Source organism: Trachinotus anak, unplaced genomic scaffold, assembly GCF_046630095.1.
Source record: "Trachinotus anak isolate AG129_WGS33_773 ecotype Australia unplaced genomic scaffold, CSIRO_AGI_Tana_v1 ptg000004l, whole genome shotgun sequence".
Classification (NCBI taxonomy): domain Eukaryota; kingdom Metazoa; phylum Chordata; class Actinopteri; order Carangiformes; family Carangidae; genus Trachinotus; species Trachinotus anak.
Window position 1 is genome coordinate 12458096 of NW_027273855.1, and position 17494 is coordinate 12475589.

General features: G+C 40.2%; 1 protein-coding gene across 3 annotated transcripts; it reads right to left on the reverse strand.

The window, feature by feature from the left end:
- Positions 1-233: 233 nt before the first annotated feature.
- Positions 234-9909, reverse strand: eno1a (enolase 1a, (alpha)). 3 transcript variants are annotated; one of them, XM_071475967.1, is made up of 12 exons: positions 9769-9909; positions 7289-7383; positions 5172-5267; positions 4586-4644; positions 4091-4160; positions 3007-3140; positions 2626-2848; positions 2005-2202; positions 1347-1548; positions 1128-1236; positions 924-982; positions 234-748 (listed from the first exon to the last, which is right to left on the reverse strand). In XM_071475967.1, exons 2-12 carry the CDS (start codon positions 7371-7373, stop codon positions 685-687), a joined length of 1299 nt encoding a protein of 432 aa, XP_071332068.1. In that variant the 5' UTR covers positions 7374-7383; positions 9769-9909; the 3' UTR covers positions 234-684. The 3 variants fall into 3 exon arrangements, with proteins under 3 accessions (XP_071332068.1, XP_071332070.1, XP_071332069.1); XM_071475969.1 differs by lacking the exon at positions 4586-4644 and adding an exon at positions 4967-5025; XM_071475968.1 differs by lacking the exon at positions 9769-9909 and adding an exon at positions 7475-7654.
- Between the last annotated feature and the right edge of the window lie 7585 nt (positions 9910-17494).

A 17494-nucleotide genomic window follows, 5' to 3' on the forward strand; every position in this document is an offset into this window, starting at 1 on the left:
TATGTGCTGCAGTAAACAAATAGTAGTATTTGTAGTAATATAATAGTAAAATAGTATAATAGTATAAAATAGTATAATAGTAGATTAGATTTTCTTTGCTTTGTCCCTTAGGTCTTGTCACTGATTAAATTAAAACTAACTTGATATAGGAATTGTAACATTATAAGAATTAAAGTACATATAATTGAAGCTTCAGCATGAGAACATGAGGATGAAAAGAAAGCACAAAACACTTCAAACTGTATTGTTTATTACATATTTCTGCCGACGCTTACAGCAACACGAGACCTTGTCAGATGCGACACATTGCACGTACAGTACTCTTACCACTGCTCGAGGCAGAGCCATACTAAAGTTACAGTAGCTCAAATACTCAGTAGAGGACCAAGAATCACAACAACTTACGAGAAGCTAAAGAAAAATCTCTCACACAGATACACTGACACAAATATAGGGACCAACACTAATCAGGAGCTAAAGCATAGTTTGAGGATGAGCTGAACTGTGGTTGTGCTAAGACATACTGTAGCTTCTCCACGCCACAGACCACAGACTTGGACCTTGGATTTCAGCGGTGTTCTCTCCATCTTCTCTCCAGACAGGGCAGGCGACCTAGCGTGGCGTATATGTGTGGGAGTTATTTATGAGCAATGAACATATAGAGGCCCGTGGAAGAAGACCTGCTCAGATGGGGTGCCTGAAGTTCTGGCCAGCAAAACGGGCCTTGTCGCCAAGCTCCTCTTCAATCCTGAGTAAGAGTGATGACAGTTTGTTAAGGTGGATGCATGTATAGCCCAAAATATCAGCAATATTGTGCCTTTAGGGCGCAAGAAATGTAAAACTCATACTGTTAATAAAGTTCTGTGTGACCAAGCTTTTATTTAGCCATAATAAGTATGCATATGTTTTTGGACTGGACCTACCTGAGCAGCTGGTTGTACTTGGCCAAGCGCTCGGATCGGCAAGGTGCACCTGTCTTGATCTGGAGAGGACAATGAATGTAAGAACAAATCGGTGATGTAAAAGCTACACCCGTGGTAAGATTTGTATTGTTAGCTTTAACTTTTTTCAAGATTAATGACACAAAGCCAATGAACTTTAATTGACTTGACAGTTAAGCTTTTTACCTGTCCAGTGCAGAGACCGACCACCAGGTCAGCAATGAAGGTATCCTCTGTCTCTCCGGAGCGATGGCTGACCATCACACCCCAGCCACTGCTCTGGGCCATCTTGCAGCTAAAAGAAGAGACACGGGTTAACCCTGTGAGTCAGCTGACACTTTATTTACTTTCTTGGATTTTGGCAACAAGAGTGATTACACCGCTGTGAATATTGTGGACACTCACGCCTGCAGGGACTCTGTGACAGAGCCGATCTGGTTGACTTTAAGCAGCAGGCAGTTGCAGGCCTTTTCGGTCACGCCCTTGGCGATGCGTTTGGGGTTGGTGACCGTGAGGTCATCACCCACCACCTGGATACTGGTGCTGGCTGTGAATTTGGACCATCCCTCCCAGTCATCCTGGTCAAAGGGGTCCTCAATGGACACAACTGTTAGGATAGATAGATGGAGGAATGTTAATGAATGTTTTTAAATAAAACACATTAGAGCTGTTTAAGAAGTCATTGGTTAATCGTCACCATGTACAGAAACCTTGAATTTGGATTACTTGATGTTGTTGGCCACTTGGGGGCAGCAGAAACAAGCTGCTAAGTGCTCCACTATGTTCACCAGCTAGCTGCTAACTTTGAATGTAGTGAACAGTGGGTTTTTAGAGCAGCTATACTGGATTTATAGCATACTGTAGTGTACTAGATTACATTTTATGTAAGATAAAGTAACTTGACAAGACTCTAGTCTGGTTACTTGAGTCTGTCCTTCATGCTTTGCCTTTACTAAATGGATGTCTACGATATCTTGAAATCTCTCACTCTTGGGGAGCAGCAAGCGTGGACTGAAAGAGAGTTTTCAGGCTGTAAATCAGAGACCAAGCATTTAAAACCCACCAGGGTAATCTTTGACAAAGCTCCTGTAGAGGTCAGCCAGCTTGTCAGAGGAAATGTAGCGGTTAGGGTCGTCAGGTGACTTGAAGTCCAGGTCGTACTTTCCACCCTTGTAGAACTCTGAGGCAGCCACATCCATGCCAATAACAATCTTATCAGTGTAGCCGGCCTTGGCGATGGCATTCTTCAGCAGCTCCAGAGCTGAAACAAAAACAACATACTACAGTAAAAATGTGAACAGAGATGATGCTAATAAAATCAAAGCATTTGCTTTTTGCAAATGAGTCACCTCTAAAGACTCTGCTCCACTGGGGCATTTGCCATATCAGCACCTTGACCTGACACTAGAGTCAGAGGCGGGACTCAGTACTGAGCTGAGGCCTTAATTTAGAAACCATATGTCAGCTCAAGAGTGAAATGATAAGTGAAGTACTTTCCAGGGAAGGCCCAAGAATGCACTGCTTTCAAGACACTCCCTTTGGACTAGTTAAGGCAAACAGTAACAACTGATAACCTCCTAAATGTTTAATAAAATGATGAGTGATTTGTTCAGCTGGATCTTTACTCTGTTGGCTTGTGATGAAACTCTTACAAATAAACAGCTTTCTGAGTGTTTGCTCTCACCTTCCTTGTTCTCCAAGATGTTGGGGGCGAAGCCTCCTTCGTCTCCTACATTGGTGGCGTCCTTGCCGTATTTCTCCTTGATAACATTCTTCAGGTTGTGGTAGACCTCAGCACCAATACGCATGGCTTCCTTGAAGCTGCTGGCTCCTACAGGGAGGATCATGAACTCCTGCATGGCCAGCTTGTTGCCGGCATGAGAGCCGCCGTTGATGACGTTGAAAGCCTAAAGGGAAGCAGAGAGGATCCACTTTCAGCTTAATGGAATCACAGCTGAATATAATAATCAAACGTTAATGGTACAAGTCTGTTAGGCCTATTAGCGTTAAGAGTCTTTAAAAAGCCTGTGGTACATGACTTAGGCAATTCAACTATCATGCTCACAGGGACTGGGAGGATGACTTCAGGGTTGCCAGCCAGGTCAGCAATGTGGCGGTAGAGGGGGACGCCCTTCTCTGCTGCACCAGCCTTGCACACAGCCAGGGAGACGCCCAGGATGGCATTAGCACCAAACTTAGCTAAGGGAGGACAGGTACAAATATATTAATACATTGTCTGTAGTACTTTCAAGACTACATTTACAAAATATGAATTGTACTCTGATGTCTATATTGTTCATTGTTTGAACAGTTTGAGTATTTCCATGCATGAACTTTAAATAACAAGGTATAGAATAAATTTTCTGTGGCAAAAACACAGTATGAGTGCCTGTTGATGTTTGTGTGTTTTTTGTGTGTGTATGTGTGTGTGTGTATCTTTTTTTTTAAGAATGGCTCCTGATGTCATTATTTTAAAAAACCCATATTTATTAACCCCCATGAATATTGAAAATAAAACTCAGTGTCCAAAATGCTTCTCTCTCTTCCCACAGTCACTGCACTGTTTACTCTGGAGTGGGCAGGACACTGGCATTCCTGAAACTTAATCATTGTCATTTTATAACATCACTGCTGTACAGTTGTAAAATATCAAGCTTTCAAAGCATTACTTTGTGGGGTCGTTAGCAGACAGTGTACTGTACATACAGTGGACAGATTTTTATTGGATAAATTTCACAATAAAATGGCAGAGGATAAACATAGGGATAGATTTCAGACAATAACTCAAAACTACCCTATGTAGGAGGGGGCAATATGAATAAAAACCCCTCACACTGTATATTTAATTTCATGTTGCAATATCAACATATATCAAGATATGGTAAACATTCAGGAAATACGTCATCATATTAATGCAAAACACTGCCATAAAACAGTTTTGTTCGCTGTATTTGCAACATTGCCCACAATTAAAGAATACACTGCGTTACTATGAATAAATATATAGGGAAAAAAAATCTAGGTTGATAAATTGATAGTGTCCCATAATATACTTATGTTGTCAGTAGACATAATGTTATAAAATTTTGCTCCCAATACTCTGCACTGATTTTGCCAAGAGAGTTTCAGAACATTAAGTAGCAACTTACACTTGTTTTCTGTGCCATCCATGTCCAGCATCAGCTTGTCGATCTTCTCCTGGTCCACAACACTCACATCCTGGATTAGACATATTATCATTTGTTATACTGTACATTTAGAGGTAAAATAATAGTTAGGTTTAATTCTAACTTATTAGTTCAGAAGAACACACTCCAATAATGTTAGAGGAATCACAGCATCTCCGAATAATACCACTGAAGCTCTGCTAATACAGTGGTTTATAGATACTTTAGGTGTATCACGTTTATAAATGCAAAGATTTATAAATGAGGTTGATGTTAAATACTCAGAGAAAGGAACAACAAACAGCTGCTCAACATGTCAGTTTGATGCAGTTTCTTACCACTTCTTACACCAAAATTGTACAGGTTGTCATTTGGAGACTGTCTGTAATGCTGCCAATGTTACTGATATTTTCACATACTTTCTCCTGAAATTAGACATTTAACAGTATTTATTAGTCAAACAATAAATGGTCCTACCTTGCTAACCAGTGCAGGTGCAATTGTTTTATTGATATGCTCAACAGCTTTTGAGACACCTGCAAGGGACAAGCAGACCATGACTGACCCAGACAGAAGAAGACCATGCAGCGCAGGCGAGACAGATGACCACAGCGCACCGTCCAATCTTATCAGGATGTAATTTTGAAAGGCAAAGTATTATTTTGCAATCATTATGAGGACTGTGGTAAGTTATCTGGTATGATCTGTGACGGTGCTCTTATTAGTTTTTTTCTTTTTAGATCTGTGAACATCTGTTAATGCCTGCAAAGGTTAGTTTCCAAAGGCAAACCCATTCTTCATGCTGCTGTGAATAGCGATATGTAAAGGAGTCATCCTGTTATTTCACACTTTATTTACCTGGTTACACAATGCAGGGGCCAAGAATTCATTTATATATTTAACTGCTCTTTTGACTCCTAACAGAAGGAGAAGAGATGGAGGAACCGGAAATGAAGAAGTGAGAGATGAGGACAGACAACTGAATGTGATAGTGTGGAAAAGAAATTAAAGTGACAGAAATAACCAGATAGTTTAGAGGAGGAATTTAAGGAAGATGCCTTACCTTTGCCCATGTAGCGTGTTTTGTCATTGTCACGGAGCTCCAGAGCCTCATAGATGCCTGTGGAAGCACCACTGGGCACTGCAGCTCTGAAAAGACCTTGGAGACACAGAGGACATTTTGCAATCGTCATTTCCTAAAGTGCTGTGTCATGTCCAAGAAAGACAGCAAAGGACTGACTATAGTTTGATAAACGTTGCCATGTAATTTTACTATACAAGTCTTCATCATGACAACCAACTCTCTCACTTAAACGTCTGTGACTACGATGTGGCATTTATACAGCACAGAGACTGAATACAAGAACATGTTTGTTAGGACATTGAGTGTAGGAGGGGATGCTTGGTATTCACAGGAGCAACAACAAGTAAAATGCGCTCAATGTTCAGCTACTGGCATCTCCTGCCCCGGTAAAGTTGTCTATTGTTTTTCTGTGTGGACAGAGAAATAAAGCATGTGTAGAGGAAGTGGTACTGGCTTCGCTGCGGAAGGCTGTGATGCAACAGGGGAGGACGGGCTGCCAACTGAGCATGTGCAGTGCATCTGTGGAAGAATGCCAAGCCACACCCATTCATAAGAGGGCATCCATTTTGGATTCAGCCAAGCAAAGAGAAATTCAGGATGAGCAAAAATCTATTCAATTTGCTCAGTGGACCGGCAGGGATGGTGCAAGTCTGAAGGGATTTAGGACAGGAGGACAGAGCTGCTGTCTCAGCCATGAGCTCAGGCTTAACACATCATCTGCATCAAGAAGTGCAGCTGGGGGGTGCTGGCAACAGCCCATCAGGCTATAAACTGAGACGTAGAGCTGTCACGTTATATCAGCTTTATATTTTACCTGGCAAAATACAATCAAGAGTCACGGGTAGTATAAATTTACTGACCTTTCCAAGATTATCCTTACGTGGACGTGATGCATGCAGCAATTTAAAAATACATACACTTAAATAAATGTCTATTTGTGCCACTATGCAGAGGATATTACAACAAGAGTAAGCATAAATGTGTCTCTAGATTACTAGAGCTACTGAAGTTACATCATTCTTACAACAGGCATAGGAGGTTTTCTAGTATGCCTGTGATCGTGAGGCGAGCTGGTTACATAACACAGCAAAACACATTACAGCTACTATGACAGACATACTCTGGGTGCTGCACTCTCTTTGGTCTGTGCTATTAATGATGCCAAAACATGCCTGGTGGACTTAAAAGGGAATCTTGTCCAAAAAAAGGAATAAAGGTGCTATTTACAGTAAACTGGGGCACTTAGCAACCATCGCAACACAGGGCTGCAGAACAGGGCAGTCGAATTCCAGCCAGTGTTAAAGGCAGTGTGGCCAGTCCCACTCGCTTCCATGTCAATGGTCATTCAGGTTGCTTCATTAACATTCTCAGAACATTTCATTGGGTTGAGCTGTTCCTTTGTTTTAACTCTAAGAAGTGAACAGCTTGCCAAAAAACTTTCAGTCCGGCCATTAGTTAATTGAATGAGCTGATCTCAACCTAAGGTATACATGCTAAACAGTGCAGGGCTTAGATCTTTTATGCCCTGCAGCTTCATTACATAATCTAATCTAGTTTACAGCCAGGTGAGGGAAGCATACTGTAGATCATCAGCATACTGTCATCTCTACCTTGCATGCAATATCTCAACTCAACTCATAGGTTTGTTAGAGGCACCTACTGTATAAGCTATTTGTGCTCCCAAACAGGAACCATTACAGTAACAGAATGCTGTAGAGGCAGTGTGCTATTACAGGAGCTATTTTCACACATTCACCATCTGATCTGATCCAATCTGGGCCTGGAGCTCACAACAGAGCAGCCACACTGGCTTGACCATCATAATCTACAACTTAACTAGTTTCCACCAGCTAAGAAATTTGGCTACAGACACAAAAGAATAATAATTTATGAAACAGATATGTTCGTATAGCAGTATTATCCACACAGTTTTATGCTTTTATGCTAAGTCATGGATGAGTCTGAATTACCTGTTGAACAACGGTTGTACATACAATAAAGATTGATTTGAAACTAAGGTCCTAGTTGTGCCATCCTTGACCACAATTTCTAAATTTAAACAGTACATAAAAACATATATATTAGGCATACAGTACCTTTCTTGGTGTAAAGATCAACTTCCACAGTGGGGTTGCCACGGGAGTCAAAAATCTCACGTGCGTGGATCTTCAGGATGGACATGGTTCTGGATCTGCAGATGAAACGACAGGAAACAGACATCAGTATAGTGCTGTTCCACAGGCCAAGCAGACAGACACTGGTTACCTTGCACTGTTACTTACTGAATTAAAGCTTCAAGCCAAAACAGTGACTGGGCAAAAATTGAAATGCCCAATGACAAAGTCGGGACAAAATGTAATCTAATTTATAGCTGAAGTTTGGAGACAGAGCAATAAACCATCTGTTGGATTCTCTAATTAAAGATATATATATCTTGGCTAGGCACACCACCTGAACCAAGTGATGTGGGGTGGGCAGGATTGCAGGGATATTAGTCACAGAAAGGCGTGGCTTATGCAGCAAAAAAAAAAAAAATCCCTGCAGGTCCCTTCAGTTTACTTAATCTATCAGATTACAAAACCGCATTTCAAAATGCTTGCAAAACGGAGTTGACAGCACTACTGTTAAACAGTTAAGCAAGAACTCTTGATAACAATAGTGAAAAGTAACCATAAGAAATGATAAACGAGCGACTCGTTCCAGTGCATGTTTGGCCTCTTTTTGTCCAAATATCACTGTGCTGTTGTGTGTTACAGGATTCAGTAGTGGTCTAATCTCATGAAGCCTTCGTTATCTCTCCAAATTCCAGTAGGGGAGGTCAGAGAAGGTTTTAAGCCAGACTGTCTGGCCATGACGCCTGCTGTGCTATTGATTTTCATTTGTTTTATCCAACCTGAATCCATGGACTAGCTCACTCATGTACCCACTCTAAATGCATGGGTGAACTTTGAGTACAGTCTCCAAAGCTAAGCTAGAGTGAAAGTACATTAGAACTAATGGAAAATTCTTTGTCCTTAAAAGTCTGCGTGGAAACTCACCACTGGCTACTGCCAGGAGGCAAAATCACTAAAACACAAAAACGCCCCGTTCTTTAGCTAAATGGAAATATTTTACACTTTACTGGAGCTGGGTATTGAACCTCAATATTTTATTGATACCGACCAAAATGTGTCCCTGAGTATTAAAAACAGTCTAGATGGAAAAATCTGCATTGAATGTCTGGTAAGAATCATAATCTTACATTATTCTTTGATCAGACAGAAATTTAATCTATCCTGTTTCCTCATTTAGGAAAAAGTTCAGTTTTATCTTTTTTTTGGTAACGTTTATACAACATTTAAGAATTCTGGCTTCTCTGTTAATATGTCAATATTTCTCAAGGTACCACTTTGGTATTGGAACAGGAACACAGAAATTTAAGCTAATGACCACCCCCATTGAACTTAAATAGAAAGGTAGATAGATTAGTTGATTAACCCATTAACAGGGTTAATGAAAGACTTTATGAAACTGTGATGTGTGTTTCTCACCATTTTCTGACATGTTTTCAAGAAAACAAGTCATGGCAAAGGTAATCGACAGTCTAATCAACAATGCACTGCATATACACTATATTTCTGTTGTGGCTGACTCGTACACATACTACAGTAAATTCTGTCCCATTTCAAGGTTTTTGCTGCCAGATTACTGCAACCACTGGAAAGCAAGGAGGTAACCTGGCAGCACAAAATGGCACCCACAGATAAATAAATAATTAAGGATTGACACCTGATATCTTTTGTAAACTGTGCGCAGGTAAAATGGGATTAATCCTTTGTTGGGCTGCATAAGAGTGTACCAGCAGGCCATTACTGTGTATTAATAATCAGACTAATAATTATCCATAAGAATAATAACACCTTTAAAACTGCAGTGATAAACTTCTGAGAGACTGAGTTAAAACCACATACATCCTCTGGAGGCCTGTTAGGTAGAGAGATGACTAACAATCACTGAACACTGAGACTTGTGTAATCTCCCTACATGCAGTACTTTTCCTTTATTCGTTGGACACACCCCCATGTCTGCTGCAAGCAACTGGTAGCTCAGTCACTGCCTGACCCCAGCATGTGTAGCCTGTGGCAGTGTCTGACATCCCATCACATCCTTTAAGTCTTAAAAAGCTGTTCTTTGACAAATGGAAAAGACTGTCTGCTGGAAGTTGGGAGCTGCAACTTGACGCCCTTTTCCCACACACACACACACTGCAGCTGTAAATGGAGAGACAGCTGACGGCCTGGTTTAAAAATAGACGGGTGGGCTACAAACTACTCCATCCTACAAGTCGCACAGCCATCAACTGAGGATTCAACTGACGCGTATAAAAATCTGACACAAAGTATCTCCAGCTATCACAAGGACAAGACTTTGACGTTCTCGTCGAGCATGAAGACCCCCATGTACATATTTAAATAACAAGAGAAATAGTGAATATCAGTACAAACTGTCTTAGAATTGGCTCTTTAAACCGTAATGGTTATTGTCCCGCCCAGAGTTTGGAGATAAAAAAAAGCAGAGAAAAGGGAGTTAAAGTTACCTTTCCGGCCCAACTGTGTGCAAGGACGGTGCTGTGTCTGTCGTGCGGGCAGGCAGAGAAGGCGTTCGCGACGCCCCTGTGTCGATGATAAGTGCACGTCATCAGGAAGTACCGGGGTAACGGAGCGATGTGATTGGCTGGAGCTGACTCACCGGCCAGATGAGTGCGAGGGGGGATGCACGTCCACCGTCGCACTAAGGAGTCACACATCCCCGGTAAGGACGGAGAGGATGCGGATTTTGTGTCTGAGCTGGAGCATCACTCGTAGTAAAGACTGCATATAAATGTTCAGAGAGCAATGGTGCTTTTTTTTTTTTTTTTTAATTTGGGGTGGATTATGGGAAATGTATTTTTTTTTGTTGGTGTGAGGATGAAAGAGGCAGTATGCGGAAAGATGACGCAGAGATGAGTACGTGCTGAGCAGCAGGCAGGAGCTCCGATGCGGTGGTTCGTGCTTGGTCACATGTCACTGCTGGTCACGTTTCCTGGCACTGACTTTTCTTTTCCCATCATGAATACCACTAAACTTATGCCTCCGGGGACGTATTTAATTTTCTCATTAGGTCCAATCCATAGTAAGCACTGATGTAATGGTTTGCAGGCTAAAAGATGCCAAGACGTTGAAAATGAAACTGGTTGAAAATGAATAGAGCCGTTGTTTGAACAGAATTTCAAAAAATTACAAATTAACATCAGTGATGAAAAGTAAGTCAGTGCATGTAGGCCTCCTTGACTACTTCAAGTTTGAGGTAGTCTACTTGTTTTCTTACTTGATTGGTTTCATTAGACATCTACTCCAAATAATTACATTTTACTCCACCTCATTTAGGCAGCAGCTTTAGTTACTGGTTACTAAAAGCAAAGTATATGATCCTACAGGCTATAGAGTACTGATGCATCAACAGTGTAGAAAGCAGTTAAAATTAGCCTCAGCCTGACTAACTACAACAGTAAAGTACAGTTTACACATGAATACATCAGTAATAATGATACAATAATGTAATTCACTGAGAGGGGGCATTCTAAATCTTGTGTACTTTTACTATATTTAGTATTATTATTATTTTAGTATTATTTTCATACAGTGGTGCTTTTACCAGTGAAAGCTGTTGGAAGTAGTAACTTTACCCTTTAGCTACCCATGTGTAGAAGACCACTGTGATAATCAAACCTAAGACAGTGGTGTGTAGGCCTAGTGTTTTTTCCATTCTGAGTAAGTAAGAGTCAGAATCAAACTACTCACATTTGCATGAGTGGGTGCGACAGTTATGTCTTAAAACAGGGACTGCACCAGTAATTCATTTGGAGACTTTGTAGTGATGAATCGCAACATGAATACTGGGTTTCCTACAGATGTCTGACATCTCATCATTACAGGACATGGGTTTCATGCGGCTGCGCAGTGCAGTGCAGCATCCATGGCGGATCAGAGCTGTGTGATGAAAGCCTGCTGCAGTGACCTTGAGACTCTGTCTGTGTTACATACAACTGCGCCATCTGCTGGCTGGATGCTCTCACTAAAAATGACACAAGTGCCTCCGGCTGACATTTCCATGGAAGGATGGAATTCATTAACCATACAAAGACAGAGGAGTTTATTGACTCCATATTATTCAAGAGGACCTCGGACTCTCAGTCATAGCCTAAATACAAAAACATCTTTGATATTTTTGCAATGGGTCCTCACATGTGCATAGGGGATTTGTAAAGAAACTATGATTCAAGGACAGTGGTGGAATTAATATTCAAACCACTGACTATAGTAAAAAATAGCTATACCGGACTATAAAAGTTTTCATTTACCAATAAAAGTCCTGCATTTAAAATCTTAAAATGCACTTAAAGTATCAAAAGTAAAATTATGCAGACTGGTCCCTTTCAGTGTTATAGTGTTATACTACTGGGTCATTATTACTGATTTATTGATATTTAAGCAGTATTTTGACGTTTAGTTGGTTGTGGGGGGCTATTTTAACAATTTCATATACTGTTGGGTAATATATAATAATACATCATATTTTATAAACTGATTATGTTTGGTATATAAATGTCTAATCTGCTGTCTAATCCCCAGCTAACAGGTAAATGAAATGTAAAGCAGTAAAAAGTACAATATTTCACTCTGAAATGTGTGGAGTTGAAGTATAAAGAAAATAAAGTGGAAAGTAAAGTAGAGTTCATATTGTACCTAAGTGCAGTACTCAAGTAAATTTGTTACTTTCTGCCACCAATTAAGGGATAAAGTGGCCTTGACAAAACTGTCCATAAAATACCAAAAAAAAAAAAAAAAAAAAGAGCACACCCTGATACCTGCTTCTCTGCACAGCCCATTTATGGGCAGAGGATTTTGGAGGCCCTGGCAGAAATCTAAGCTCTTATTCAGCAGCTTTCCAATGAACTTGACCACAAACTGAACCTCACATAGCTGCACATTTTTTGCCTTCTATCATGGCTTCTTTGAGCAGGAAAGAGGCCTATTTGGAGCACTTACAACCAACATGCTATGACTACCTACATTTATTTGAGAGTGGCTATACTGAGAAATAAGAAAATGTGCTCAGTCTTTAAGCGCTCGTCCTAGAGCAGGTTTGTGGTAAATCAATAATAATGGTTATCAGGTTTAATGAATAATTCAGTAATGCTGTTTAGACTAGTATTATCCATTCATCAGAACAACTTTTAGGCTTGGTAGGTTGTGGAAAATACCCCTCGCTGCTGTTTAGGCCCAGCAGCAGGGCACTTACAATCTCATTTTGGTGCTCAGTGGAGTCAACACTGAGCACAAAGTACTGTTTCTTCTAGGGACCTTGATTATCTGTCACAAAATTGGAAAGAAATCCATCCAATATCTTTGTCAGACATTTCAATCTGAGCCACAAATCAACCTAGAGGTGGCGCTAGAGGAAAACTCAGGCGATCACCAAAGTCCATGGACGTCTGTACAAAATTTTAATGGTAATCAATCCAATGGCTGTTGAGATAGTTCAGTCTTCACCAACCAACAGTCTGACATCACCACATGGCTACAAATGTGGGCACAGAGGAAAACCAACAGCATGGGGGATTTGTCATAGCAATGACCCAAAAGTTGTTCTTATGGATGGCTTGTAACTGATATAGAGCAGCCAGCAGCCAATTAGCTTACCACAAAGACTGGAAACAGACACAGCTAGCCTGTCTGTGCCCGCAAGAAACAAAATCTGCATACCAGCACTTCCAAAGCTGACTAATGAACACTTTATATCTTGGTTTCATAATCCACTTGCAGTGTAAAGACTGAAATTTGCTTTTTAATGGGTGGTTATGTGACGCACTATTTCTTGACCAGAGACAGTTACTTCCTCCATTATCTTGCCTGGTTGCCTGGTTACTACAAAGAGCCAAGCTTATTTCCCAAGATGAGTATTTCCCAAGTGTATAAGCGAATTTTCCAATATGTTGTACTTCCTTTACCTAAGTCACACATTTACTGAATTGTCCTCCCATCTGTCAGCTGGTGGTAACCAGAGTGTCTACCACCTGTGTGAGAGCCACTCTCTGCCCCCTCCCCTGCCATCTACCTGTGAAATGGTTGGAGGCAACTGCACTGGCACTTTGCTAAGCTGTTGGAGAAGACTGCAGTGAGATATAAGGAAGCACGTTAAAAGAGTTGGTGATCTGTAGCATGTTGCTGTCAGACTATGTAAAATATTTTCCCATGAGCAAAGCCCCAGCCCTCAGTTACATTGCATTATAAAATGAGGTAGACTAGGAGGAGGAGATGTGAAAGTTGGTTTGCTGATTTACTGGCCTCACCCTGCTGCATATTTTAGAGGAACTGGCTAAATATGAGTGCCACCCTCTTTGCCCCCTGACACTAAAAATCTTCAGCTCAGGAGAAAATGTAACAACGTAAATCAGAATTTTCTTTGCGTAATTCTTAATTGCCTTAATTCTTTAGAGACGCCCTTTCATACAATATGTCCAGCAACATGACCAATTTGCTCCACTGCAGCTGCTCAGTGACTCAGACTGTGGTTTTACTGGGCAGCTTCCAGGTGTGAATGTGCACAAATGTGCATGCAGGGCGTTCCTGAAAAAATCCTTCATGCTCAGTGGACCCTTGTTAAAAAGGTAAATAAAGACTTAAAATCCATCAATTCTTTTTTGTACAGTGGTATTTACTGATCCAGAAGGCTAATCCAACAACCAGTATGTTTTCATGCATATAAAATAACTGGGGTCACTGTGAACAGATAACTTTTTTTTTTAACACACACACACACATGGTTCCAAGTAACACAACTTCCCCAGTTATCTGAGTTAGCATAAAATGTGTGATAATGTCTAGAAGGAAACTTTGTCTTATCATTACAGAAAGAAGAAAATTGACAATTGTAATAATGTATCACTTTGACTTATTTGCACAATAACTTAAATCAAGCAATGTTACAAACAGTTCAATTGCAACATTAAAGCCATTTGACTGTCATACAGAAATAAACAAGGTTTTTGCATCCTGCTCACTTCAGGGCCTTTTTGGTGCTGGTGCAGAAAAAGAGGCTTCAATGACATGCATGCATATACCAAAAGTAATTTAAAAGATTAACAAGTACTCCAGCGCTATCGTTCCATTTATGTTTAATCCGATTGCCACCTTGATATAAAATATAGTCACAAGCAGCAATTTGAGGGTTTCAGGCTTGACAAAGATAAAGTCTCTTTAGCTAGTTTAATTCTGTTTAAAGAGGAAGTGAGAACAATCACACATTTGTTTCATCATCACAATGTGTAGAGACAAAAAATAAATTGAATTCACCCAACCATTATCTAGGTGTGCCAGCAAACTTAAGTTCCTGTTTCGCAGTTGAGGCTTTTCAACTTTTCTGTTAAGAATCTTCTCGTGTTGTCATTATCTGTGCAACCACTGCAGAACGTGCATAATCATATGCAATTTTAATAACAAATTGCATATTAAATTATATTACCTGGTGCTCATTAAATAAACACTTGAACACTGTGAAAAACGAGCACATAGGTCGTCTGTGACCCATATTATGACCCATAGGTACATTTTGTTGTTATGCAACATCAAGCGACATTTGTATTTATGATGGGAGCATAATTACAAAGAGCAATGAAATCCGCATTAGCAGGAAGGTGGGGTGGACAAAACACAGAAATATCACACAAGAGTGGTGGTTGCTTGAATAGGCCACGCCCATATTCATCAATCAATATGTCAGATTTTGGTTAACACTAGCCCCCAGAGCACATGAGAATGTGAAATCTGTCCACCAACTTTTGGTGACTCCCTATGGGTTGGGCTCAAAATTCTTTGGTAGGACTATTCCCAAACACAAACTGAAGATATCTACCAAAATTTATGATGACTGGACAGATCGTTAATGAGTTATGGCCAATTTTCTCTTAAGCCCTGCCCTTGGTGACATTTCTGCTCAATGTTTTTTGGGTAGATCTTGCTCATGTATAATATAATTCTGCAGGCTATCTCAGTCCTGCAGTGCTACACACCAAATTTGATGTTGATACAGTCAAAATCCAAGAAGTACATTACTGTTTTTGTTGATTTTGATCTTTTCCATTTTCTGTTCCAAAGAAAAACTGTTGCTGATTTTATTATAAGATTCAACAGTCCCCCCCCCAATCGCTGCTGGATCAAACTGTAGTCGGGCAACAATTACTTATTCTCATTGCTGGTGGAAGCAACTGGCTGAAAAGTCAAGGTACTAGCAGTCATATGGTTTAAATTGGCCTGTTAACTGTATTGCCATCGCACATCAACAAAGGTTAGCTTAATAACCAGTAGGTCTGGCTTTTATCCTGATGACACACTTAGACCTTTGATGTAATTAATTCTCATCTGGCTCTTAAAAATACAAGAAGCCAGTGTAAAGGTCAAATTTGTCCTATCTAGGAGGCTTGGACCTGTTGTTAATATCATCCTATATTTGAGTATTTGAGCAGTTGTACCCGAGATAAATGTAATTTTGTAACTTTATAATGACATCTAGCTGTTGTTGTTTTTGTAATACTCTTTTGTTTCCTCTTTACTTATTCCATTGCAGGACACTGTATATACAATCTGCGGCTGAATCATATATGTCAACCTCACCATATGTGACCTTTAAATTACTAGGCATGGCTGGTACAATTACATCGTTAAAGTTCCTAAGACTTTAAAAACTATGATTGTCCTCAAGGCAACAGTAAACCTGGTGATTTACTAAAGAAGAAGACAGCTTCAGATAATTCCCAAGTGCCAGTGTTTGCAAGTTAACTGCCAAGGGGACCTGTTGGCCCCCTAATGAGCTCAGAGTTTGTGCATGTCGAACACCCTGTCCTGTTACTTTACCTATAGAAATCATCTCTGTCCTCTCCACCTGGATTTGTTTAACACAGTTTCCATTGGCCTTTAGGCGTTGATAGCCAAACACAAAAACAACTGGCATCAATCAAGTGCAGGTCATAGAGAGGCTGTAAACTCCAGTTCAGAGCGGAAGGAACAATGAAAGTCTTAAATCAAGGTGAGTCCTTTGATCACTTTGTAATTTAATCAGGTCTTTGCACACACACAAACACACACTCACACAGATTTGCAGTGGCCTACTCTCTCTGACTAAATTCATTTCTGAATTCCAAACTTAACCCACCTTAGACCTTCCTTTTAACGATAGTGCACAAAACAAATTGCAATCCTTGACCATCTCAAACTTAACCCAAATTACAAATCTAACCTTAAATTAAAGGAGTCATTCAATTTTTCGGGAAACATGCTAATCCTCTCTCTTGTCTGTCCAGTAAATATAAGCCTTAAACCAGAAAATCAGGTAGCTTAGCTTAGCATATAGACTGGAAACAGGTAATGCTAAGCTAAACAAACAACATACAGTGAGTTAACTGGATGCTGGGTAAAGCCTCATATTAGTCGTCCAGATATAAGGACGGTATCTAACTCTCGGCTGTTCCTTTAAAATCCTGACTGTGATTTTGTCCTAACTATAAAATACCCAGCAAAAAATATTTTCACTTTCACTGATTTGTATGTCCTTGTGAGGACATGTGCTCCTCCAAGGCAAACTGGGCAATCCCACACTCACACACCCCTGAGTTTGACAGCTCTGGCATTTAAAGTTGAGGTGTTGGACATGTTGCAACTGGTGTGATACACCTCATAATATCCTCATATTTACCACTGGCTCTTGTGTTTTTAGCTGACACATGTTTTCATCAGTGTGCCAAGGTATCCTGTGAAATAATTCTGATGAATTTTCCCAATAACAAGTCAGTCAACAGTTGTTTCTGATGTTGAAAGAAAATGCCAGGCTGCAATGCTGATATCACAAAATGTTAGATATAGAGTCAGGTAATTGTGATGCTGTAGAGAAAGGTAACAAGATAGATGGTCCTTATGTCTTTGTCTACACACATACAGTATATATAAGTAAATATATATAAATCCAAAATGAGATGGCAACTTTTGTCCTTCAGGAGAAATGATATCTTTCTGGATATTGATCCGAAGTGATTACCTGCAGCCTTAATTTGGCAATGAGAGCAAAACAGCATGCAGACAATGATGTGTGGTTTTTTTTTTGTTTTTTTTTTTGTTTTTTTTGATTAAACACTGAGATACATTTTCAGCTCAAGCTCTATTTAAAAATACATCGCAGATTACACTGTCTGATAGTCAGTAAGAGCTGCTTTGATGACACTTTGGGGCTGC

Coding starts and splice junctions, on each gene's coding strand:
- eno1a (XM_071475967.1), bottom strand. CDS start 7,373: ATGTCCATCCTGAAGATCCACGCACGTGAGATTTTTGACTCCCGTGGC. Junction 4,161..4,585: donor CACCTGCACTGGTTAGCAAG/GTAGGACCATTT, acceptor TGTCTAATCCAG/GATGTGAGTGTTGTGGACCA. Junction 3,141..4,090: donor GGATGGCACAGAAAACAAGT/GTAAGTTGCTAC, acceptor GTCCTCCCTTAG/CTAAGTTTGGTGCTAATGCC.